Source organism: Diabrotica undecimpunctata, chromosome 1 (genome assembly GCF_040954645.1).
Source record: "Diabrotica undecimpunctata isolate CICGRU chromosome 1, icDiaUnde3, whole genome shotgun sequence".
Taxonomy (NCBI): Eukaryota; Metazoa; Arthropoda; class Insecta; order Coleoptera; family Chrysomelidae; genus Diabrotica; species Diabrotica undecimpunctata.
In genome coordinates this window covers 89,946,468-89,973,603 of record NC_092803.1, presented here as the reverse complement: position 1 = coordinate 89,973,603, position 27,136 = coordinate 89,946,468, and the positions used below count along the sequence as shown (strand labels likewise).

At 30.2% G+C, this 27,136-nt stretch overlaps 1 protein-coding gene across 1 annotated transcript; it reads right to left on the bottom strand.

Moving 5' to 3' along the window:
• Window positions 1-11,478: 11,478 nt before the first annotated feature.
• On the bottom strand, window positions 11,479-12,225 carry LOC140433356 (uncharacterized). Its single transcript, XM_072521382.1, has one exon. The coding sequence runs from the start codon at window positions 12,223-12,225 to the stop codon at window positions 11,479-11,481; it is 747 nt and encodes a 248-aa protein (XP_072377483.1).
• Window positions 12,226-27,136: the final 14,911 nt, after the last annotated feature.

Genomic DNA, 27,136 nt, shown 5'->3' with positions numbered 1-27,136 from the left:
ATTGTCTATAGAATTTAATTAGTTTCATAAGAATTTCAATTTAAAGATAGTTTATTTTAAATTTACATTGGCTAGGATAGATATATATATGTGTGTTTCATAATAGATATAATAAAGATAATTTAAAAAAGTACTTACAAACTAATTCTTTGAGAACCGCGATAAAAACCCTATATATTATATTATTAAAAATACTCATTGCTCATCATTCACAAATAATACATCATTACAATTTGGCGCCCACCGCGGGGCTCTCTATTTAAAAGAATTAGTTTGGGAAGATAAGTGCTCTCATATAATTAAATTAATTTTCATTAGAAAGAAAAAATTATAGATTTTATTTTTAATTATATTTGAACAAGTAAAGTCTCAGAATGTCTCAAGGAAAGAAAGGTACAAGAAGCAAAAAGAATGAAGAAGATGTGGAAGTAGAAACACAACCTATACAAGAGGAGAGTTTAGTTCAAGTTCCACAAGATACTGCAGAAATGAATCCAGAAAGAGAGGAAAATGTCAAGATGGCAGCTTTGATGTCATTAATGATGCAGATGAACAAGACAATGGAAGAGAATACGAAAAAAATGGAAGAGAATACGAAAAAAATGGAAGAGAATTCAAAAGAAGTCAAAGAAGACATGAAAAAAATGGAACAGAAATTGGAAGAGAATTATAGAAAATTAGAAAAGAAAATAGAAGATAATAATAATAAAATTGTAAAGCAAATAGAAAAACAAATGGATAAAAAACTTGAAGCTGCAGAGAAAAAAGTAGCAAATGAAATAAAAATTATACGGAATGACTACAAGAAAAGGATAGAAAATGAGAGGACAGAAGTAAAGAGGATTATTCAAGATAATAAGATAGATATAGAACAGAAAATAGAGTTGCAGAAATGTAACTTAGAAGTAAAAATTAACGAAGACAGGAGAAACACAGAAGAAAAATTAGACGATATACAACAAAATATCCAAATAAATAGTAATCAAATAAGAAATGTGGAACAGAGAATAGATGATATTTCACAAATGAGAGACATAGGGAGACCTTACTTAAATTTAACAAATGAGACTGGGATTAAATTCTCTGGTAATATAAAAAATTTGCATCCTAGAGTATACATAAATAGTTTAAAACATAAATTAAGATTAGTGAATAATATTAATGATATTAAAGATTATATTAGAATGACATTAAATGACAATGCAGCAACTTGGTTTGCTAGTATTGAAAATGATTTAGATAATTTTCAAACATTTGAAAATAAATTTTTAAATTATTATTGGGGTGAATAAGAGCAAGCCAAATTTAGAAAAGTTCTATATTTTGGAAAGTATAATCACAATTTAAAATCAAATATGGTAGATTATGCATTAAAACTGATAACAGTTGCAAATCATTTAGAACCACCACTTAGAGAGGACGAAACAGTCTTAAATGTATCTAGACATTTTGATGCTGATGTTGTGCAAACAGTAACTGTACAAAATATTCAAACAATAGAGAGTTTTATTAATTTTATTCAAAGAATACAAAGAGGTAATATGGCAAGTAATAATGATAACAATGATATTAGGATGAATAATAATAACAGAAAAAACAATAATAACTTTCAATATAATAAGAATAATTATCAACAATATAGACAATCATACAATAATACTAGATATGGTGACAATTTACAAAATTTTAACAATAATAACAATAATCAAAATAGACAAAATCCTAATAACAATACTAGTTATAATAGACAAAATTTTAATAACAATACTAATTATAATAGACAAGATTTTTACAATAGAAGAAATACAGAACGACCTAATTACAACAGACAGGTAAATTGTGTATGAAGGAATAGAAGCTGCGAAGACAGGGAACGAAATAGTACAAGGCAAGAAAATGTGAGTAGAAGTCATAGTAGGGAAAGACATAGGACATCAGATCCAAGTGGTCAGATACAATCTGACAATTCTAATAATCAAAATTTTGTTCAGTAAACTTTCTGAATTACAAGTTAGGCCATTGCTTTTATGAAAAACCTTCTGAATTTATTTCTCTAGATGAAGATAAAATTATTGAATCTATTAATTTAATTTATATAAATGCTTTGGCCAAAAATAAAATGATTAAAATTATGATAGATACTGGTTCAGAAAGTACTTTAGTCTCGGAGAATTTTATTTTTAATACATTAAAACTATCAGATATAATAAAGATTCCAAAAATTAAAATTGTTGGTGCAAATAATAAGAAGTTGGGTGAAATTGATAAACTAGCCAATTTTAAAATTAATATTCTTAATAAAGAAATTAATATGCAAGGATTTATTGTCAAGGATTTATGTGTTGATATATTAATGGGAAATGATGAATTGGAAAGGAAGAAAGTAAAGATAGATTTTGAAGAAAAAATGGTAACTTTGCAAGGGCAAATAATTAAATTTATGCAGAAAGATGAGGTGGAAGAAGGAATAAGAGTTGATAGGATATTATTAAAAGAAAATAATGATGTTTATGAAGAAGAAATGTATTTTGATGATAGGGAAATGTCCCAAAAGAATGTAAAGAATAATTGTAGTGAATATTTAAGGAATGGAAATTTTAAGCAGATGGATGCCTACGAGGTGGAGTGCGTAAAATTGGAAGCAAGGAATAATGAGTACATAATGAAGAATAATTTTATTTGTAAAGAAGAAGATGTGATAAAAGTTAATTGCCCTGAATAATATAAATCAATAGTCGTTTCAATATTGCAGCAACACAAGGGACTTGTCAATAAAGAAAATAGAATTCCACAAAATTATATCCATAGTATAAAAGTTAAAGAAGAAAAAGATTTTAAAACAAAATCATACCCAATACCATATAAATACAGAGAAGAAGTAAACAAAACAATTAATAATATGTTAGAAGATGGAATCTTTGAGAAGGCAGATACACGTTTTATAAACCCTATAGTAGTAGTACGTAAAAGATCAGGTGAAATCAGGTTATGTTTGGATGCAAGGAATATTAACAAGATTACTGAAAAGCAATTTGCAGCACCAATGAGTATAGATGGAATACTAGGAAGAATTACAGGAATGTCATTTTTTACTAAAATCGATTTACAGCATAGTTTTTGGTTAATACCTCTAGAAAGAAAAAGTAGACAGTATACAGGATTTCAGATAGATGGAGTAGTATATCAATTCAAAGTAGTACCATTTGGACTTCAATCATCTTGCAGTGCTCTATGTAGATGTCTTCATGATATTTTGGATCAATATGAACATTTTGTAATTCACTACATTGATGATATATTAATTTTTTCTAAACCGGCTGAAGATCATGAGAAACAGCTAAAAATTATAATCAACAGATTAGACAAAGTTGGACTAAAAATAAATCAAGAAAAATGTACATTTTTTCAAAAAGAAGTAATATATCTAGGTTATAAACTTAACACTAAGGAAATCGAAATGGATCCAGAACGGACACAAGTCATTCAGGAATGTAAAACACCACACAATTTAAGAACTTTAAGAGGATTTATTGGAATAATTAATTATTATAAAAGGATGATACCAGATCTAAGTATAAAAGAAATTCCATTACTTGAACTACTGAAAAAAGGTGTAAAATGGAGATGGGATCAGAGAAGAGAACTAGCATTCCAAGAAATCAAAAACATTTTTCTGTCAAATTTAAAAATATATCACCCAGACTACACAAAGCCATTCATATTAAGAACAGATGCATCAATAGAGAGATTTTCAGGGGTATTATTACAAATACATGATGGGGTCGAATACCCAATACAATTCATTTCAAGAATTACAAAGCCACATGAAAAGGGTTACTCAGTTTCAGAATTAGAACTAGCAAGTATTATACACTGTGTCACAAAATTAAGATTTTATTTGTTGGGTAATGAATTTACAATAGAAACAGATCACCAAGCTTTAACATCTATATTAAATAACAAATATGGAAACAATAGAATACATCGGTGGAGTCTAATATTGAGTGAATACTCCTTTGAAATCAAATACATTTCTGGAAAATCCATTATAGTGGCAGATGCTTTGTCAAGGTTAGAAAATACATCACAAAAAGGGCAGCGAACAATAAAAATTGGATTAAATCAATTAGTAGAAAGTACTGGATTATATTCTAAAGAAGAAATTATAAGAGATCAGATCAATTTGAATGAAAAACAAAAAGTCCTTAAGAAAGATGGAGTTTATTATAAAATAATAAATGGCATAGAAGTATATGTAATAACTAGAACTTTAGCAAAGAAAATATTGAAAAATTTACATAACAATTACATGCATATTGGTTCAAGAAAGCTATGGATGCTATTTAGGGACAATTATTTTGCAAAGAATGACATAAGTATAGCAAAAGACATTACTACCCAATGCCAAATATGTCAAATAAACAAAGAAAAGAATTTCAAAAACCAGAACACATATAGATCCAATGTTGTATATGAAAAACTAAATACAGTGTCCATGGATTTTATCTCAAATTTAGTTCCAAGTCCAACAGGAAAAAAGCATATACTAGTGATAGTTGATTTATATACAAAATTTATTAAACTATATCCCTGCTCAAGAACAAATGTTAAAACATTGAAATTATATATTAATCAATTTTTCGAAGAAATAGGACCATTTAGAAATTGCATAATAGATAATGCTACATATTTTAACAACCAAAAATTTCGGGTATTTTGTGAGAAAAAGGGAATCAACATTCATTTTACAAGTATCAGACATCCTCAGGCAAATCCTTCAGAAAGATATATTAAAGAAGTTATAAAATATTTAAGGATAGTATGCCAGAATCAACATGAAACGTGGCAGCAACATATACCACAAGTAGAATATTTTTTAAATAATACACATAATTTAAATACAGAGGAAGTACCAGAATATTTAATGTTTGGACATATAGGAAACAGAAAATGGATTAGTGAATATAATCAGGATATGTTAGAACAAGTAATGCAGAAAGTGAATAACCGAATTAGGAGGAAAGCTGAAAAATATATCAGAAGACAAAATCGAAATATAAAAAAACCAATCACATTTCAAAAAGGAGACCAAGTGTTAATTCGTTCACTTAGAAAAAGTAATGTTAAAGAAAACCGTTGTAAGAAATTACAACCAATGTTTGAAGGTCCATACAGAATTGAAAATCAGAATGGACCAAATAGTTATGTGTTAATAGATGCAGATAATAGACCTAGAGGAATTTTTCATATCAATGACATTTTTAAATATTATGAAGAGATTGAATAATGTTTTCTATACCTTTTAACACTAATATAAAAACACTAACAGTTCACTGATATATCCATTTTATTCAATAAACTTGATTTGTTAGATAGATGGTAGATTTCTTTGTTATGAATCAATTTGACATCATACTTGATGATTTTGTACATATGGAAATTATTTGTGCCCTAAAAATCATAATTTGGGGTTAGATACTAAATAGATTCTATAAATGATTTGCTAAAAATGTCTTTCTAATATAATAAAGTGTAAAACTTACCAATTCATATGGATGAAAGCCTGTTGAATGGAAATTATTCCTAGATTTTGTCTATAAATAAACATACAAACTTCCATTTGACATGACAGTTTGACGTAGACATGGAAACATAGGCGTACTTAATAGAACAATTTTTAAATAAAAAATTAAATTAGTTAATTTATTATATTTACTAAGGTATGTGGATAAAAAAATTAATATTTAAAAAAATAATAAGTAAATTATTTATTTTAAATTTAATTTTGGGGTATTGAGATGATTGGTGTTTAAAAAAATTAATTTATAAATTATATACTAGATAATATTAGATATTAAAAGTATTTGGTTATTTTAATAAGTTATATACGAGAATATTTTAAAAAAATTATTTATGTGAGGGCATTTTTAAGAAATTAGCATGTAATTGTAGATATATTTAAGTGAGCCATGTGACTAGGCAACCAAAAATACTCTTTAAAGTCATGAGGTCTATTAATACTTAATTCATACCCACACCACCTTATCGACAACACTTTCAAATCGCGACTGCATAAATTTTACAATAACAATAATAACAATGAAACCAACACGGTAAAGAAAAACTATATGTCTCTTCCCTATATAAAAGGATTATCAGAACAAATTGCAAATCTTCTGTCCAAACATAATATTATGGTTGCTCATAAAGGGCACAATCTTTTGAAAAAGAATTTTACAAGATTAAAAACAAAAACCCCTCTATTAAAAAGATCGCATGTTGTATATGAAATTCCCTGCTCGAATTGTGATGGAGTTTATATTGGACAAACCAGTCAGCTACTTAACTCAAGAATACGTTCCCACAAATATGACAAAAAAAACTCAACCGCCCTCACAAAACATGAAAACGAAAAAAAACATAAATTTGATTTTGAGAAAACCAAGATCCTAAAAAGTGAACCCAACAGGAAAAAGAGAGAGCTTCTAGAGTCTATACAAATAAAAAAAAATAATAATGCAATAAATGATAAAAAAGATGTCAAAAATTTGAACAAAATATATTTTAACTTAATTTAAAAACACATAAAAAGACAATCTCAGAACGCCTATGATGTTAAAATAACTGGTTGTTTAAACGATAAACTAACTTCAATAAACAACACATTAGATCTAAAATATATTTTACATGTAGTGACTTAGTGGGTATGTCCTATGTTTTAATGTTATTTTAATTGTGACGTCTACTTGTTAGTAACAAATTTTTACATGCTTGGCAAGTCAAAAGTTTAACTTTTAAATCGTATTATGTCTATCATAAAATGTTTTTTAGTCAATATTACTTCTTGAAAAAGGCATGGATTTCCTGCCGAAACGTCGAAAAAATATATGAAAATGCCTTAGTATCAAATCAAATTTTTTTATGAACCTAAGCCCAAGAAAATCCACTAAAAATATATATATATATATATATATATATATATATATATATATATATATATATATATATATATATATATATATATATATATATATATTGAGATGATTAGTGTTTAAAAAAATTAATTTATAAGTTATATACTAGATAATATTAGATATTAAAAGTATTTGGTTATTTTAATAAGTTATATACTAGAAAATTTTATAAAAATTATTTATGTGAGGGCATTTTTAAGAAATTAGCATGTAATAAGTGTAAAAAAAGTTTTATTTTAGTAATTATAATGTTGTAGATATATTTAAGTGAGCCATGTGACTAGGCAACCAAAAATACTCTTTAAAGTTACGTTTAAATAATAATTACGAATATAAAGTGGGGTTATAATAATATGTTGTTTAAAATGTGTAGTTTATTAAATTAGAGTGTTAGTTACTGATTTAAGTGTATATTCTGATCTGAAAAGCCTAAATGTCAACAAAATTATCAATAGAAAATTAAAGAATTCTCCAGAATACAGAATTTGACCTTTGTTTACGGAAGAACTTTCTCGAATAATGGTTATGTCTGTGGATCGAACATATACTTTTTCCAGAACATTCATATAGAGGGAATAGAACAAATCGAACAGGATTTCTTACCAGATGATTCTGGAAGATTGAAAAGGTATAAATACTCGGTGATTTGGATTCAAGATGGCCAGTTTTAGTATGAAAGTTAGTTAGAGTCAGTCAATCAGTTACAGTTCAGTAAGTTCAAGATAGTCAGAAGGTCCAATTGTTCAATACAGTGAGTTAAATGAAGATTAAGAAACAGTATAAAGAAAATATTATTGAAGATTAAAAATTATGTTATGTATAAATGGTGATTGGATAATGGAAGAAGTATTAATTGAATATTAAAATTATATAATATATTTGGTGATTGGATATTGGTATATTGAAAAGAAGAATAAATATAAATATATAATATATTTGGTGATTGGATATTGGTATATTGAAAAGAAGAATAAATATAAATGCTGTTTGCTGGTTTGCTTGGTGGTTTATAAATTCTTAAGAAGAAATATATTTTAAATTGGTGGAAGCTGATAATTGGAAAAAGTAATTTCACAAAAACAAGGATAACCGAGAAGACATTGAGTGGTGATTAGAATCTATATAGTGGAAAACAGTTAATTTAGGCATTCAGTGAAAGAAAGGTACAAAATTTTGTTAATATAATTTAGTTAGTGTCATAACAATTTCAATTTTGAAGATAGTTTGTTTAAATTTTACATTGTCTATAGAATTTAATTAGTTTAATAAGAATTTTAATTTAAAGATAGTTTATTTTAAATTTTACATTGGTTATGTTAGATATATATGTGTGTTTCATAATAGATATAATAAAGATAATTTAAAAAGTGCTTACAAACTAATTCTTTGAGAACCGCGATAAAAACCCTATATTATTAAAAACACTCATTGCTCATCATTCACAAATAATTACACCATAACAATATATATATATATATATATATATATATATATATATATATATATATATATATATATATGTATATATATGTATATATATATGTATATATATATATATATATATATATATATATATATATATATATATATATATATATATATATATATATATATATATTTATATATATATTGTAACGAAATACCCGAAATAAAATTTGAACCAAAATTACAACAATGGCTAATATCCAAAGTCTGTAGACAAGCAAAGACAAAGTTGTTGCCTTGCTTAAACCTGGCAAAAACTCCAACGACCACAAAAACTATCGGCCAATATATCTATTTATTTTGTCAGCTATACAAAATACTTCTGCACATGATCCTTAATATAAACCGATAATAGAAGAAAAACTCAAATTAAAAGACAAAAGTGGCTATATATGACAGGGTAGATCATATGCGTCACAAATACTAAATCTTGCCCAACACAGCGAAGAGAAATACGAAAAATATCAGGTATGAGGAGTGGTATTTGTCAATCTAAATGCCGCTTACGACACCTTAAATTATAGAGTATTTTTCCAAAATCTATGTAATATCTACCTTAGGTAATAAACACACTTGTATTATCCGCGTATGCCTACACAACAGATGATTTTTCGTATCACTCAACGGTAAGAATAGCAGATGGAGAACGTAGAAAAATGGTCTCCTTTGGGGTACTGTAATGGCACCTACTCTGTATAACATTTACACAACCCATACCAGTAAATACTAGGACTGTTATTATGTAGACGATACATCTATTGTTGCACAGCCAAAAACTTTTGTTGGTGGAAGTCACGAAAAATCTAAATCATACCTTAAACACAACAAAAATAGATTATGAATTAATTTTAAGCCAAACCCCGGAAAAAGTCAGGTGTGTTCCTTCAACGTCCCTAACAGAGACACTTTCACAAATCTGAACATATATCTAAACCAATAGTGTCATGAAATCCTTAAACTCTGGACTTGCTACAAATACCTTGAAGATAATTTCTATCACACTTTGTCATTCACAGAACTTTGTTTAAAACCAAATGGCAATCTAGAACCAGAAAAATAATATTCTCTGCAAACTTGTCAGCTAAAAATGGGAAGCACATCCTTCCACCCTTAAAACGTAGACGCTTGAACTCTATGCTGCCGAATATACCTTGATAGTATGAGTGAGACCAACACATACCTAACACGTAGATTTAGTTATAAATTTAGTCAGACAAATTCAGCGAATATTAAGACTCACATCCATACATAAGCTCTACAATATCGTAGTTATCAATCCACCTAATATCCGAAGATAAATAGCTAGAGATTAAAAGAAACAAAGTCCAGATTCTTCACATTTACTCCACGAATACCAGCCCATTTTATGACTAGAAGCGAGGAAAAACTGGCTAGATCAACACATCTGCAAGATATACAAACAAAAATAAGCTGCTCCTCGCCATCTGATCCCTCGAAAGGAACTTTCTTATGGTAGTTATCTTCCTTAAACCTGCCAAGAGGACTCTTGCCTGCAAACACCGGTTAACTTGTATGAATGTGGGGTGGTACAAGACTCATCACCTTTTCTTAGTTAACTTTACCATTTAAATCGATCTTTTCTGAAGGGACAAGGTTTATTTATGTGAACTGAACATGTAAAGTACAGTCAGTAAGCTATTACTTATAAAGATCATTGCAAATTTGACACTAACTCCACTTATATTGATTACATAAATTACCCCTAAACAGAAGATAAAACATTCAGAAATATGTAATATTGGTGAAGTGGTATAATTCATGTTAGATAAATTAATCATTCTTCCCTGTTTTGTGCACTACTACCCATTTTAACAAAAAAATATCTATTTTAGCACTTAAATATTTATTTTGAGATAACCTTCTATCCAGAATTATATGTAGTACACAGAGAAAACCAGAAATAAAATAATAAAAAACCTGTATATAAGATATCATAAAACAATGGATGATATAAAAGAAGTTCTTATTAACCGGATTCTTAAATAAAATGTATAACAAAAGTAAGGAGTCTGTATGAACCGTTTAGAATATACGCTGGAAATAAACGGCTCAATCCCATAGTTGCCAAACTATCAGAGCTTACTTAAACCGATATACTTATGGTTCCAATATACAGGGAAAAAGATCTGAACGACCCCTATAATATATACACGTAAACTAAGCGATATACATTATTGATACAGGGGTACTTAGGGGCTCCACAAAATTTTTAAAAATTATGAAACTATTCATGTTGACGAATCGACAGAGCCAATATTATGGAATGGTCAAGTGAGCTCCGTATATCGGTTGCCACTTGACCACGGAGCTCACTTGAACCTGAATTTTAACATGGGCTCAGTCCACTTTATTCCGTAGATATATATATATATATATATATATATATATATATATATATATATATACTAGCTGACCCGGCAAACGCTGTTTTGCCTTATAAATTATTTCTAGTTTCTAGATAAATTCTAGTGTAGACAAAAAGTTCTTTACTTATTATAAGTGTGTAAGTATGTGGTATATGCGTGAAGTGGGCGAGGAGCGCTATGAACGATAAGGGAATATAAAAATAACAAACGCCAAACAATATTATTTTCAAGCTATTATAGTTTATTACTTAAAATTACATATCACATATTAATTACGATAGTAACCCTAACAAACAAAATCAATCTCTTAATGCTATAGCGTGAACAATATTTTTTGTTAGCCCATCTTTAGCGAGCACAAACAAACTGGATGGTTTACCCACTCGAGAGCATGCTACGTACAATTGCCCGTGTAAAAAACATGGTGTACTCAAATCTAAGCCACAAATAGACATCGTTTGGCCTTGGGATTTGTTGATTGTCATTGCAAATGCCAATCTAATCGGAAACTAAATTCGTTTGAATTGAATTGGCACATCTGTAGGTATGATAGGAATCCGTGGTATTAATATATTTTCACCTTTGAACTTGCCATTTAAAATGCTGGCTTCGATAACGTTTTTCATCAATTTTTAAATGACTAATCGCGTACCGTTGCACAGCCGTGGCGGGTTTAAATTACGAAGCAAGATAATTGAAGATCCAGCTTTCAATTGTAAATTATGCGGTGGCATGCCTGGCAAATCCAGTGGGTTCAAAAATTCTGTGGGAAAATTGACAGCTTCGCTGGCATCGCAAACTGTATCAATAGATTTGTATGATACCAAGTTTCCTGGCAACAACTGTTGTATCTTCAAATTTAAATTGTTGACGTCTGCATTTTTTGCTGCTAAAATAGCTCTTTCTGCAAGCCACTCCTGATTTATGTACTGTGTGTGTACATCAGGAAATATTTGTTCAATGAGAGTATCTTGCGAATCAGCGATTGTGCAGAAATCGGTCGGTAATTTTACGTATCCAGTTTCATCTGTAGCAACTTTTCCATCACCGATATCTAAGAGTTGTTTTGAGAATGTTTCAGCGGATGGATCTAGAAGCATTTGAACGCTCATATTTACTTTCAGCTGTACTTTTTCAACATTACGCCACCATGGAGATGATTTTAAGCAAGCGTTGATCTCATCAGCGTATGTTGAACGTGTAATGACGGGAAATGTTTGTCTGAAATCACCTAAAAGCGCCAACAGAGTGCCGCCAAATAGTTTGTCGTTGTTTTTAATATCTTTCAATATCCTGTTTAACGCCTCAATTGAATGTTTGTATGCCATAGTACATTCATCCCAGATGATAATTTTACACTGTTTTTGCACGGTAGCCATGGACGATTGTTTTTAATGTTACACACTGCGTCAGGGTTATTTTGAATATTTAGTGGCAGCTTAAATACTGAATGAGCTGTTCTGCCTCCATCCAATAAAGTTGCCGCACTGCCCGATGATGCAACAATGCAAAGATCCTCAATAGCAATCGATGCTTCATTGTACATAGCGTCGCTGAATGTTATCGTTAGATCGTTGCACCGTGTACGATGTTGATGCAATATATCATCAGTCATTGAATCTTTGTGATTATCCCACAATACTTGTGCTCGAGCTGGGAAACATGTAGTCAACACTATAGCGAATAGTAGACGAATTTGTATTGCTGTACAGTTCAATGCAGCTTCAGCAAGCATACACTCCCACTGGTTGTCATCTTCAAGCAAGTTAAGTGTAAGGCATGCGTCTTTATATGTTGGATACTGTTGCCCATTCACTTTACGTATATCTTGAAATGATAATGGGCCAGTAACATTAACCAACAACAGTCGAAGATAAAAGCACTCAGTGTGTCTTGGATTAACTGTAAATAATCGCCCCAAAGCGTTCGATTTAAATAAATTGAGACAGGCATCAACTGGTGAGCCTTGCTTGTGGGGCATTTTTTTGTTTGAGCCCATGTGAAATATTGTGGTACTTGTGAATAGAGTAATGTTCTTGCGAAGGCACCAAAATTATCCATACTATTACACAATTTGGATTTGTAGCACGGTCAATCATTGTCTCGTTCGTAAAAAATACACTCTGACCGTTTTCAAGATGGACGGCTAAATGAACAACTACTGGATCCCGTTCATGAATTGGAAAACCGAAGATACGCCAAGCAGCTTCATTGGAGCTGATGTACCGTCCAATTTGGTAGAGCGTAATTTCATCGTTTTTATTCATTGGAGGAGCATTTACATTAGTATTTTCTACTCTAAACACAGCCATATCACTGCCTTTATGGACATACTTGCAAATATATTTGATGCTCTTCACAGAACTGCAAAACTCAACATTAATATGAGCATTGTATGTCTTGATTAGCAGAGGTGAATACGGCTCCACCCAACGATTGTCAATGTCAATGTCTGTGTTGCTGATATTTTGAATAAATGAGTATCCGCCATTATCGGGACTTATTCGACGATATATTGGATATCCGTCAGTATTTGTTATCATATCATTAGTGAAATCTTTAGGGAAATTTTTAGTACATTTTCCATCTGCCATGCAAGGCGATGAACGATGAAGAGTACCACATGGACCATGGATCATGTTTGCTGTAACAATATCAAACAGCACTTGGTCAGTAGACGGATCTGGAATTTCCACAGAAATGATACTATCGATTTCTTCAGGATGGATTTTGTCGAGTAACCAAACCAAAATGTGCGCATGAGGTAATCCCCTCTTTTACCATTCAACTGAATACAGTCAGCAACGTGTGGGACCGAATACATGTAATTTAGTAATGTAACTTATTAGAGACTTCAACTTTTGTCTGAATACACGTGCTGCAATGTCATGACGATGTATTGCATTTTGGCCAGGCAATAGCAAAGATGTAATCTCTGGCCATTTTGGATTACATGTGAACGTGATAAATAAACACGGTCGTCCATATTCACGCACGTAAGCCATAGCATGCTGTATATATTCTTGCATATGACGTGGACTGCTTATATACGATGATGGTAAAATGACAGAGTTACCAATTTCGGCGACGTCGGCGTTGTTGTTAATAGCGTCTCGTAAGTGAATGTACTCTTCCGCACGCAGCTTGAGTTGATTGATAAGATGATAAAAAAAATTACTAACATCATTAAAATAAGATGAAAATGAACCTTATAATAGGATTACAAGAACGTGTTTTAAGGGCTTTCCTATCCAGATTATCTACAAGAAGATTTTCAGTTGTTAAAAAATATTTTAATTGAGAACTCTTATCCTCCAGATATGCTACATAGGATGCTTTTTTCTAATATTTTTAATATAAATAACTTTTTTTGCTAAATCTCAGAACATTGTATCCAATAATCAGAATACCTATTATCATTCACTACCTTTTATACCATCATTAACACCTAAATTAATACAAACACTAAAGGTTATTGACAATATAAAAATAGCAACAAAGAACATCAAAACAATTTCATCTTTATATTCCAGATAAAACAAATGTAGTATATAGCATTAGTTGTACTCAGTGTGAAGCTGTGTATGTTGGTGAGACCGGAAAGAATCTGTCAAACCGTATTATTTCTCACAAAAGTGACTGTAGAATTAAAAAACCATCTTGTGCTTTAGCAGAGCATGTAATCGACAAAGACCATATTATGGATTTTGATAAAATTAAAATTTTATGTAATGAAAGTAATAAATTCAAAAGAACTTTTTTAGAAATGGTTTTATTAGCAGAAGTGATAATAATTTAAACAACAGATCAGAAATTCAAAATCTAAGCAAAATTTATAATTATATTATTTCTCTATAGTTTATTCATTAAAATATCACATTTTAATTTAATATTCCATATACTTGTTACATTGTTTAGACATCTATCAATGATGAATAAATCTTCTTTTTTATTACTAAATAAAAAAAAATTTTTAAACAAAATTTTATTTTTTGGCAATATTATTGTCAAAAATGAAAATTGTAAGTTGGCATTCATGACATTGAGGCTTATTTGTAATTGGTCGCTATTCTAACTTATTTATAAATTGAATTATTTTTGTTAAACAAGTTTTCAAAATTACTAAATTTAGAGAAAAATTTATTAGATATTTTTTAAAATGGTTAAGATGTTTAGCAGTTTAGATTTACTAACAAAACTAATTTTATTTGGTGAGTTAAAATTTATTTTTCTAGTTTCACTTTGTAAGATTTTTTATATATTTTTTTGAAGCTCCTGATAAAGATTGTAAACACAATTCAAAGCTTGACATAAAGAATAGTTTACCAATAGTCCTTTTATTGACTCCAACCCATAAAAAAATATATTTATATATTTTTTCGAAACGAGTCACAAGTACTTCTTTTTTCTTACTCTTACTTCTTTTTCTTACGTACCTATACGTCATTGTATATAAAACACTTTTTTTAACTATTCAAAAACAAACAAGTAAAGGGGCTATGCCGATTTATGCCCAAAACAGGTCATTTTCCCATGTAAATCTCCATAAGAAAATCTAAGGTCCATTCTGGTCATTTTTGGCTCTTTTTGTGGTGGAGGCGCGACGGCATACCGGATAGTGACGTGTAAGGTATCAATGAAAAGGGGAGGGGGTAACGAACATGTTAAGATAAAAATCAAACGCAAATACTGTGCCAAAACGGCGCTATATCGTATCTCCGTTGTTATTGGTTTGATTGTGACGTACGAGGGCTCGTTGGAGCAGGGAGGAGATGGGAAATACGTCAATACAAAAACAAACGTAAATGCCAAAAGGACACTAAGCTTGTAACGTCCAAACGGCTCAACGTACGACAACGTGCAAGGTATCGATGGAAAGGAGAGGTGGTAACGAATATGTTAAGATAAAAACAAAATGCAAAGACATTGCCAAAACGGCACTAAGCTTGTAACGTCCAAACGGTTCAACGTACAATAACGTGCAAGGTATCGATGGAAAGGAGAGGTGGAAACGAATATGTTATGATAAAAACAAAACGCAAAGACATTGCCAAAACGGCACTAAGCTTGTAACGTCTAAACGGTTCAACGTACAACAACGGGCAAGGTATCGATGGAAAGGAGAGGTGGTGATGAATATGTTAAGATAAAAACAAAATGCAAAGACATTACCAAAACGGTACTAAGCTTGTAGCGTCTAAATGGCTCAACGTGTAAGGTATCGATGAATAAGTAAGGTATCAATGGAAGATAATCTCTGGGTAGAATTTGAGCTCAAACTTACCGATACCTTACACCAAGGGGAGTTATATTAATTAATATCTATATATATGTTATAAAAAACTAGAACTGGTGAAACAAGATATATATATATATATATATATATATATATATATATATATATATATATATATATATATATATATATATATATATATATATATATATATATATATATAGTTCTGAAGTAAAAACCAACTGTCCTCCTAGGTGAAACAGTTGTCTGGAAGGATACTCCCGAATGGCTTCGGTGTCCCAGCGAAGTCCTCCTTGAGGTCCGAAATTAGCACGGAGCTGGTGCTAATTGGCTCAGTTCCGATGATGACTGTCCTGCCCTACCTCTAGGTGTAGGCTGGAGAAAAAATAAGGGTGGAGTAGACAATACCCCCTGTGGCTTGTCCCAATGACCCTGATTCTAATAGAGTTGAAGTGGTACTCTCCCTCGGATGTTCTGAGGGAAATTTATAATTCCATGGTAGGTGGCTGAAAACAATTCCCCGTTACTTCTAATCTCAATATTGATAAAAAGAAATCAAAGAAGAAGTGAGGAAAGTTTCTTTCAGCATAAGAAACCGGAGCAAAAAGATAATTATGGTAGATAAAAAAAACCCATCCAATCGGATGTAGCGTGACCTTGCTTCACATAGAGTAAAAATATAATGGCCTTGGACAAAATACTATATTAAAATATGAAATAATGAATCTGAATAATAGGATATAGATAAAATACTCTAATGTTTATAAGATAAAGAATTATTATTTACCAGATAGCTACTTAATTCCGTGCTAGAAATCTCACTTCAACTTCCCGAGTTTGCGAAAACACCGTCAATTAAATTGTTATAGTTATACTTGGAATATTTAACTTCTTGAAGTGAAGGAAATTCTATGCAATAATTGGATTTTCTTTCGCTAACTGCCACCTGTGTGTACCACTTCAAACTCTAGATCAAAAGTGAATTTTAATTCACAGTTAATTAACCAAGAAGAGCCATTTTTCCACTTCCCCCCTAATCTCCTGTCATCTCTCTGGTCCGCAATGGTACCAAATTAGAACAGAGTGACAACTTAAATTATTAACAATACACACTTAATGGGCAAATGAACACTTAAAGTTAGGCAACCCATACTACGTCTCTGAAATTATTTTTAATATAAATTGTTTATTATTTTAATTTAAATTGTAATAAAAGTAACGACTGTTACATTCCCCTACTAGTCGGGAAAAAAAAATTTTAGTCAAAATTTTTTTCATAAAATTAAAGTATCAATAACTAAGTGTACTGGCCTAACATTCCACGTTGATCTGCAAGTTTACACAAAAAAAATAACCACGAACTAAAGATCACGGGAAAAAAAAGAATGGTCATGGCGCCAGACACCACAAACTCAGATGACTCGAAAGTCGAATCAAAATCTCAATCGACAATATGCTTAAAAGCCAAATATTAACTAAATATACCAACTAAATTCTTGCTGACAAATAAATGTCGAATTGGGCACTAAATCCAAAATTGAACTATCCATGGACATCAGATTTATAAGACTAAGTATATCCAAGGACGAACAACCAGGCAAATGTATGAGCCAATTCAACCAATACCTCACCCGGAGATATACTAAACTAAGATCAAAGAAATCATAAACTAAATAGGTTAAGAATTGAACACTTAATCCAAAATTGAACTAACAATGGACACCAGATTCATAGTAATATATCCAGAGAAGAACAATCAGGAAGATTTATGGAGCAATTTTCACCAAACCAAATAACACAAATAGTAATCTAAATCGTAAACATACCAAAGTATATCAAAGACGTAATAACCAAAATAAATGTGAAATAGGACGCTTAATCCAAAGTCAGACTATCAATGGACACCAGATTCATAAAAGCATATCCAAAGAAGAACGACCAGGAAGATTTATGGACCCATTCACACCAATACTAAATCTCAAAACTAAATGAGGTCTACGTACACCCACATATGGTGATACGAACCTACATAACCAAATAAACCAAATAAGTGAGGAATCAGACACTGAATCCAAAATCGGACTATCGATGGACACCAGATTTATAAATAGAGCATATCCAAAGAAGAACGATCAGGAAAGGACCAATTCTCACTAATGCTAATAACTAAATTAGCTCTTACCCTCATCCGGTAATATGAGCCAATACCAACTAAGTAATTGCAAAAAAGCAAAATTTCCTAAAGTGTGAAGCAGCATTGTCACACTTATTCAGACTAAGTAATGTAATATGTAACTGAACTAAACCAAAGATAAAGATAAATACCTAAAGTCTAAAATCTAAAATGGACTAAAGGAATTCAGAGGCTAAATAAATTTTGAGTGTGCTGGTATTCGCTAACTATAGCATGTGGCTACAACAGATGTATGAGAATAACCAGACACCGATAAAATTCCAATAGAAATCCTAAGAAAATATAAGTGGTGGACTTTTCCTATAATACCATTACTAACGAAAGAAAAAAAAAATATGTCGAGAACAAGCAACCAATTTTGAACAAAACTGTAGATTTATAACAAGTTCTCGCAGCATGGAATTATCCGGGAATAGTCCTAAATCTAAACAGCAATTTATGCCTAAGGAAAGAAGTGGGATTACACTAAGAGAACAACTCATTTGTCTAAACTCTTAAATAATGAAAATGACTAACTTGACATGTGTAGGGATAGTTAAAGAAAAAACATAACCTGAAGTAAGATAACTAATATGAACTAATTAAACTTCCCTATCAAGTTGTGAAAAGGTAACAGGAATATTTGGACAATCACACAAGAATGGTTAGGACATGTCGCGAGCATTTCCTGACCAGAAATATTATGAGGCATAAACATCTGCCTACTCTGCAATAAACACATAGTACGAACCTAATTGAGCAGCAGTGATCAGTTGCTGAGCAACAATCTCGAACCCACGTATTCACTAAAGCTGAGTATTGACAGATTCATTGACAGAAAATTCAGAAGAATAAATAAGAAGAAATAAGAAGGACGCCGCGCCGGTCATCCTTACCTACTTCAAAATTCCAAACTAATTCCAGAACCATCCTGTATATGGAATCAGGACATAAATTATTGTAGAGTATTTAAGATTTTTGTGACAAGTGAGAATAAAGCAGACCAAAGATAAAAAAAAAATCACAACATCTTTCCAAATTGGCAAATATTGAACAAATATATCAAAACAAATACTAAGGAATCAAATATCAAAGATATAACACACAATATATGATCCAGTAGTGTAACAACATAGTTCCATAGTTCCTTATCAGTAATAGGATTAACTATAAGTATAAATCTAAATATGTAAATATATACTAAACAACCCTCGTATCATATGAGGTTAAAAGGAGTAATTCTCCTGGGAAGATTAGTACTTAAGAATATTAATTCATTATGAAGTGCATCATTTATAATACAAAAAAAAATGGATAAGTCATAGGTACATACTAATTATCTAATAAGTTATAGAAGTCATTAACCAATGCCAAAAGATACAAAAAATAGCGGTGTACCTACGTTATCTGGTGATTAAGAAAATCTTAGACTAAAATGCAAAATATAATCAAAATAAGCTAAAGACAAACAGAGAAAGAGATTAGCTTAAACGAAAGTGTTAAGTTAGTCTTCTTCTGAGGATGAAGAACTAACCTTGTCGATGGTGTTATCAGGCAGTAAATCCTTTACATGAAATTGACCAATTCGTTTGTTGGACGAATTGTCCCTTAATTCATATACCAAAGGAGATATTACCCTTACAACCGTACACGGAATGTATTTCTGGCAAAATTTTGCCGAAATAGCATCACCTTTACTTGATTTTACAAAGATTCTCTTTAAAACTCTATCGCCAACAAAGAATCGCAAATCTAAAGTATTTGATTGGTTATAAATATTATATGGTACAACCATAGACATATCATCATCATCAACAAACCTAAAAGTTGATACTGATAATGGAACTATTTCACTACTGTAATCATTAGAATTGTGTTTAACGCTACTGGGTAAAGAAGAATTGGTAATTGACCATCTGTGATCACTTAAAACAGGCGGATTCAACGTTTCATGATTAGTAGTTAATTTCGGGACTGATTTGTGAAAAAAAATGTGGCCAAGTTATTAGCAACAAACCACCAAGATCAAAATAGCCAGCAAAAATAATATATATATATATATAATCAAATAAATACCTTAGTTATCTTACTAAAATACTCAAAATAATTTCTAGTTATATGTAAATTATAACTATTCTAAACCAAATATTAATATATATGCAACAATTAATAGTACCTATAAGTATAGTACTGTTGGCTGTAGGAATAAAAGTTTATATAATATACGATATAAGTATGTGTAGGTAAGTAAGTAAATATAAGTTCTCAATAAAAATACAAAATTCAACCTAGAATGTAAGTTGTACTACTATAACCTATCACTGAGGTCTCAAAATATTAATAACTAATAAATCTAATAAATAAACTAATAAATCAATACAGCAGCATAAGTATACCTGTTTAGTATTAATAAAAAATTTAAAGATAGAATAAATCAGCAATAATATGAGTAAAAAAGAAAAAGCAAAAATACAAAAACTCGATTAAGAAAAAAAAGAAATCAGCTAAAAGCTACTGTCTTAAAACCAAAAACTTGGAAAAGGCACCGCGTTGGGACGCCGATGTGGCAAAATACTGGGGTGTGTAGGAGGAGAGAGGTATAAGAAGAGTGGTCTATATATATGGGATAAAATAGATAACAATTAAGTAAAGAAGTATGAAAAAAAATATTGAACGGAATGTGGCTAGGCTAGCAATGTAGGCAAGAGAATGACCACTAGAAACTCAAGGATGGATACGGCCAATTTGCATGCCTTTTAAAGACAGTAAATCAGGAAAATATGTATGATGGATAGAAAAGAAGATATGAAAAATAAATAGATATAATGGAAATTAACAAAGAAAACAAATTGAGGGCGCCAGAAGAGGGATAATACTCTAAAAAGAGTAACAGTCACTCTTCCAGGTATCGTATACTGCTAATATTAATTAAAGTTGATTTAATAAACAAAAATGCTGTAAATGTAAAAAGGTAAGGAAATATTAATAAAAAAATTATATGCAAAACAAATTCAAGTTTATTAAATATAACTTCTTAGATTCTGACAATCTCTAAGTTACCAAAAAGTATATGAAAATTTCACAATATAATATTTAAAAAAAAAGAATGTTGAAAACAACTATAATAAAAAGTTGAAAACTACACAGAATTACTCTGATATAGAGTGTACAACCTACATCTAGGTTAAAACAACCTTAAACAAAATAATGCTAACGTTGGAAGAACGTATAGCCAAGTAAATATATCAAACTTACCTACAATATGACCAACAATATTGTTAAACAACTCTAAATGCACATACAAACAAAATAATATATATAAATGGGAACAAGCCAAGTTAAACAATTGAAACGGTATATTATCCTGAAGGGATAATAACCGGAGTTAATAACGCAAGATGAAATATAAAAAATTAGTTAAGTAGACAAATAATGAAATAATTAAAGTTAATAATGAAATAATTAAAGTTAATAAAGAAATAAATGGTTAATACAAAAAACAATGGAAGATAATCTCTGGGTAGAATTTGAGCTCAAACTTACCGATACCTTACACCAAGGGGAGTTATATTAATTAATATCTATATATATGTTATAAAAAACTAGAACTGGTGAAACAAGATATATATATATATATATATATATATATATATATATATATATATATATATATATATATATATATATATATATATATATATATATATATATATATATATATATATAGTTCTGAAGTAAAAACCAACTGTCCTCCTAGGTGAAACAGTTGTCTGGAAGGATACTCCCGAATGGCTTCGGTGTCCCAGCGAAGTCCTCCTTGAGGTCCGAAATTAGCACGGAGCTGGTGCTAATTGGCTCAGTTCCGATGATGACTGTCCTGCCCTACCTCTAGGTGTAGGCTGGAGAAAAAATGAGGGTGGAGTAGACAATACCCCCTGTGGCTTGTCCCAATGACCCTGATTCTAATAGAGTTGAAGTGGTACTCTCCCTCGGATGTTCTGAGGGAAATTTATAATTCCATGGTAGGTGGCTGAAAACAATTCCCCGTTACTTCTAATCTCAATATTGATAAAAAGAAATCAAAGAAGAAGTGAGGAAAGTTTCTTTCAGCATAAGAAACCGGAGCAAAAAGATAATTATGGTAGATAAAAAAACCCATCCAATCGGATGTAGCGTGACCTTGCTTCACATAGAGTAAAAATATAATGGCCTTGGACAAAATACTATATTAAAATATGAAATAATGAATCTGAATAATAGGATATAGATAAAATACTCTAATGTTTATAAGATAAAAAATTATTATTTACCAGATAGCTACTTAATTCCGTGCTAGAAATCTCACTTCAACTTCCCGAGTTTGCGAAAACACCGTCAATTAAATTGTTATAGTTATACTTGGAATGTTTAACTTCTTGAAGTGAAGGAAATTCTATGCAATAATTGGATTTTCTTTCGCTAACTGCCACCTGTGTGTACCACTTCAAACTCTAGATCAAAAGTAAATTTTAATTCACAGTTAATTAACCAAGAAGAGCCATTTTTCCACTTCCCCCCTAATCTCCTGTCATCTCTCTGGTCCGCAATGGTACCAAATTAGAACAGAGTGACAACTTAAATTATTAACAATACACACTTAATGGGCAAATGAACACTTAAAGTTAGGCAACCCATACTACGTCTCTGAAATTATTTTTAATATAAATTGTTTATTATTTTAATTTAAATTGTAATAAAAGTAACGACTGTTACAACCTTATTGCATCAAGAACAGAACTTGATTCTTGGGCAAAAATTAAAGATTCTCTTATAGTAACATTTTCTGATCAGAGATCAATTGATTGTTTAATACAAGATATAATTTCAATGAAACCAGAAAGAAACGAAAATGCACAAAATATTGGTTTAAGAATCCAGGATGCTAGAAGCATTCTTTGTTCAAAAATAAATATGTCTAATGACCAGTTAAATGTAAAAATATTAAAAATTCAACAATATGAAGATCTTTGTCTTAAAACTTTTATAAATGGCCTTAATTATCACATGCAGTTAGTAGTCAGATTAAAGAATCCTGATTCAATAGAACAAGCAATGGCTTTCGCTAAAGAAGAAGAAAATTTTATTACTTACAAAAATCGAAATAATAATACAAGACCCTCAAATTTTAGTAATTCTCGATCCTATAATAATTCCAATAGAAATTCAAATAATAATTCACAACACTCTTCATTTCTAAATAGAAATAATTTTTCTCGAAATCAGAATTTTTCGAATTATAATAATTTTCCAAATCGACATTCTTCCCAAAGTTCTAATCAATTCAGAAATAATAATTTTTTCAGAAATCCAAATAATAATTTTCAAAATCGTCCAAGTTTTTCGAACAATGGTTTTAATAACAATAATGGTAACCAATTTGAAAGACAATTTCCAAATATACCTAGATCTCAGCCATCTATTCCTACCCAAAATCAAAGCAGAAATTCAATGCGACCTGAGCCAATGGATACAAGTTCCAATAACTTTAGTTTACGAAGTAATTTTAGAAATGATAGACGTTCTCCAAATCATTTATTTAATCATAAAATAACGAGTAATAATGTAAGAGAAGAAAGATATAATGATAATGATAGAACATATAATAATATAATAGTCTCCCGTTTTATACCGCTGTCGCGGCTTTGGGAGTATAGCAGGGTAGTCTGCTATATCTAGGGCCTACGGCCCTACTGATAGAACATATAATAATAATAATTTAAGAAGGTGCAATGAAAACGAAAGAAGAATATATAATGATGAAAATTTTCCAGTCCAAGCCTCAACAAGTACAGCCACATAAATTTTAATGCTATTAAACAATATGATAAATTACCTAAGATAATAATTCCAGAAATTAATGCTACATTTTTAATAGATACAGGATCAGAACAAAGTTTTTTTAGACCTGACCTCGCAAGAGAACTTTTCTCGAAATATATAATTCCTGAGCAATTTGCTGTGCATACTGCACACGCTACTTCAATTCATAATGAAACTATGACCATTCCAATATTCCCTAGTTTTAAAAATCCAAATTGTCATAAATTTTATCTTTTCGATTTCTCTCCTAATTTTGACGGTTTGCTAGGATGCAACTTTTTATCACAAATCAATGCTATTATTGATTTTAAAGATTCAAAACTAAAGACCCCAACCATTTCTCTTCCAATATTTTTAACATCACAAGATCCAACTAAACAAAAATATTTTAAACCTAGTAAAATAATAATACCACCAAGAACTGCTCAAAAAGTTAAAGTCCCAGTTAACAGAAGATCTGGTACAGCGATACTAAATTATACAAAAAATCGGAAATGCAGAAATTCCTTCATGTTTAATTGAAATAAATGATCACAACGCTTTTACTATGATAAGTAACCTAGGAGAAACTCCAGCGGAAATTAAATTTACGGAACCTTTTAATGTAGAATATATTCAAGAAGAAAATTTAAATAATATTCAGTCATATCATATTGAGGAGATGGACATAGAAGAAGAAGAAATAGATTATCTACAAAAAGAAAATCTCAAGAAACTTAGACTTAATCATTGTAATAAAGAAGAATACGAAGCTATAAGTAAATTATGTTATGAATATAGATATTTTTTATATAGACGGAACGCCCCTTAGTTTTACGAATGAAATAAAGCATAAAATAGATTTAGTTAATGATACTCCGGTTTACACAAGGAATTACAGATATCCGGAAGTTTATAAAAAAGAAGTTAGTAGACAAATAAATGATGTTAAAAAATGGAATACCTAATACAAGATTCAAACTCGCCTTTTAATTCACCCATCTGGGTAATAGAGAAGAAAATGGACGCAAGTAACCAAAAGAAATACAGAATAGTTATAGATTACCGCAAACTGAATGAAAATACAATAGAAAATAAATTTCCCTTGCCATTAATAGATAATATTCTAGATGGTCTAGGAAGAGCTCAATATTTTACTACTTTAGATTTAGCAAATGGTTTCCACCAGATAGAAATGGAACCAGCCGATGTACCAAAAACAGCATTTTCCACAGAGACAGGACATTATGAATTTTTACGTATGCCGTTTGGATTGAAAAATGCCCCAGCTACTTTTCAAAAAGTTATGAATAATGTATTAAGAGGATATCAGAATGAAATATGCTATATATATTTAGATGATATAATTGTTTTTTCCTCATCATTGCAAGAACATGTTAAAAGACTGAAAGCAATTTTTGAAAGACTAAGAAAATCTAATTTAAAAATACAGCTAGATAAATCAGAATTTTTACGAACAGAAGTGGCATATTTAGGTCATATTATAACAAAAGACGGAGTACGACCAAATCCAGAAAAAATAAATGCAGTCAAAAACTTTCCTATTCCTACTACACAAAAAGAAATAAAGTCATTTTTAGGATTAGCAGGATATTACAGAAGATTTATCCAAAATTTCGCCAAAATAGCTAAACCTTTAACTATGTGTCTAAAGAAACATGCAAAAGTTATACACACTCCAGAATTTAAAAAATCTTTTAATCATCTTAAAGAACTTTTAATTAATGCTCCAATTTTAAAATATCCAGATTTTTCAAAACCATTTATATTAACTACAGACGCTTCAAATATAGCCTTAGGTGCAATTTTGTCACAAGGAAAAGTCCCAAATGATTTACCCGTAGCGTATGCCTCAAGAACTCTTAATCAAACAGAGCAAAATTATTCTACGATAGAAAAGAACTTTTAGCAATTGTATGGGCTTGTAAAACATTTAGACCTTATTTATACGGCAGATCTTTTGAAATTTTATGCGACCATAGACCCCTAATATGGTTATTTAATTTAAAGGAACCCAACTCCAAATTATTACGATGAAGATTAAAATTAGAAGAATTTAACTATACTATAAAATATAAACCCGGTAAAACGAATATTGCCGATTCTTTAAGTCGAATAAATATTAATGCAATTGAAACAGAATCAAATATAAATAATCCCGGTGACATAGATTTTGATATCGACCAATTTTTAGCCGAATTTAATCCAGACATAGTTGATGAAAATGTAATAAATGAAACTTTGCAAATTCTCGATAACAATGAGGTTACAGAAAACCCACAAGTAAATAAAATTATGTCAACAGGAAATAAGAACAATGAAAACGTTGAAATGGATAACTCAGACACAGATACAGCCCATAGTGCTGAATCTTCAAATGAAAATAGTTTCTCATTGTTGGATGAAATAATAAACAATAAAGCCTATCAACTTATCGTTAAGAGAGCGCCTTTTGCAAATTATTTAAAACGCGAATGCGAGAATTTCGAAGGACATAAAATAATAAGAGCTACTATTTCAGCTGACGAAGAAAGTGTGACAAAATTCCTAAAAGAAAATGCGTGCAAAAATACTTTATACATTTATTTCTTATCTCAAGAATTACGACCAATATTTCAGAATGTATGGCGTAAATATTTTACAAAATTAAAATTGATTGAATGTACAAAATTAGTTAACAATGTTTTACCAGAAGAAAGAAATCAACTAATAAAATATAAGCACGATGGCAAAACGAATCATCGAGGAATTTCAGAGACTCTTAGAGCTTTAAAAATAAATTACTACTGGAAATCAATGAAAAAAGATATAGAAAAATACATAAACGAATGTGAAATATGCCAAAGATCAAAATATAATAGAAATCCACATAAAGAACCTTTAATATTAACCCACACACCATCCAAGCCTTTTGAGATAATACATATAGATACTTATAAAGTTGGCAATCAAAGATTTTTAACAATTATAGATAAATTTTCAAAATATGGCCAAGCGTTAC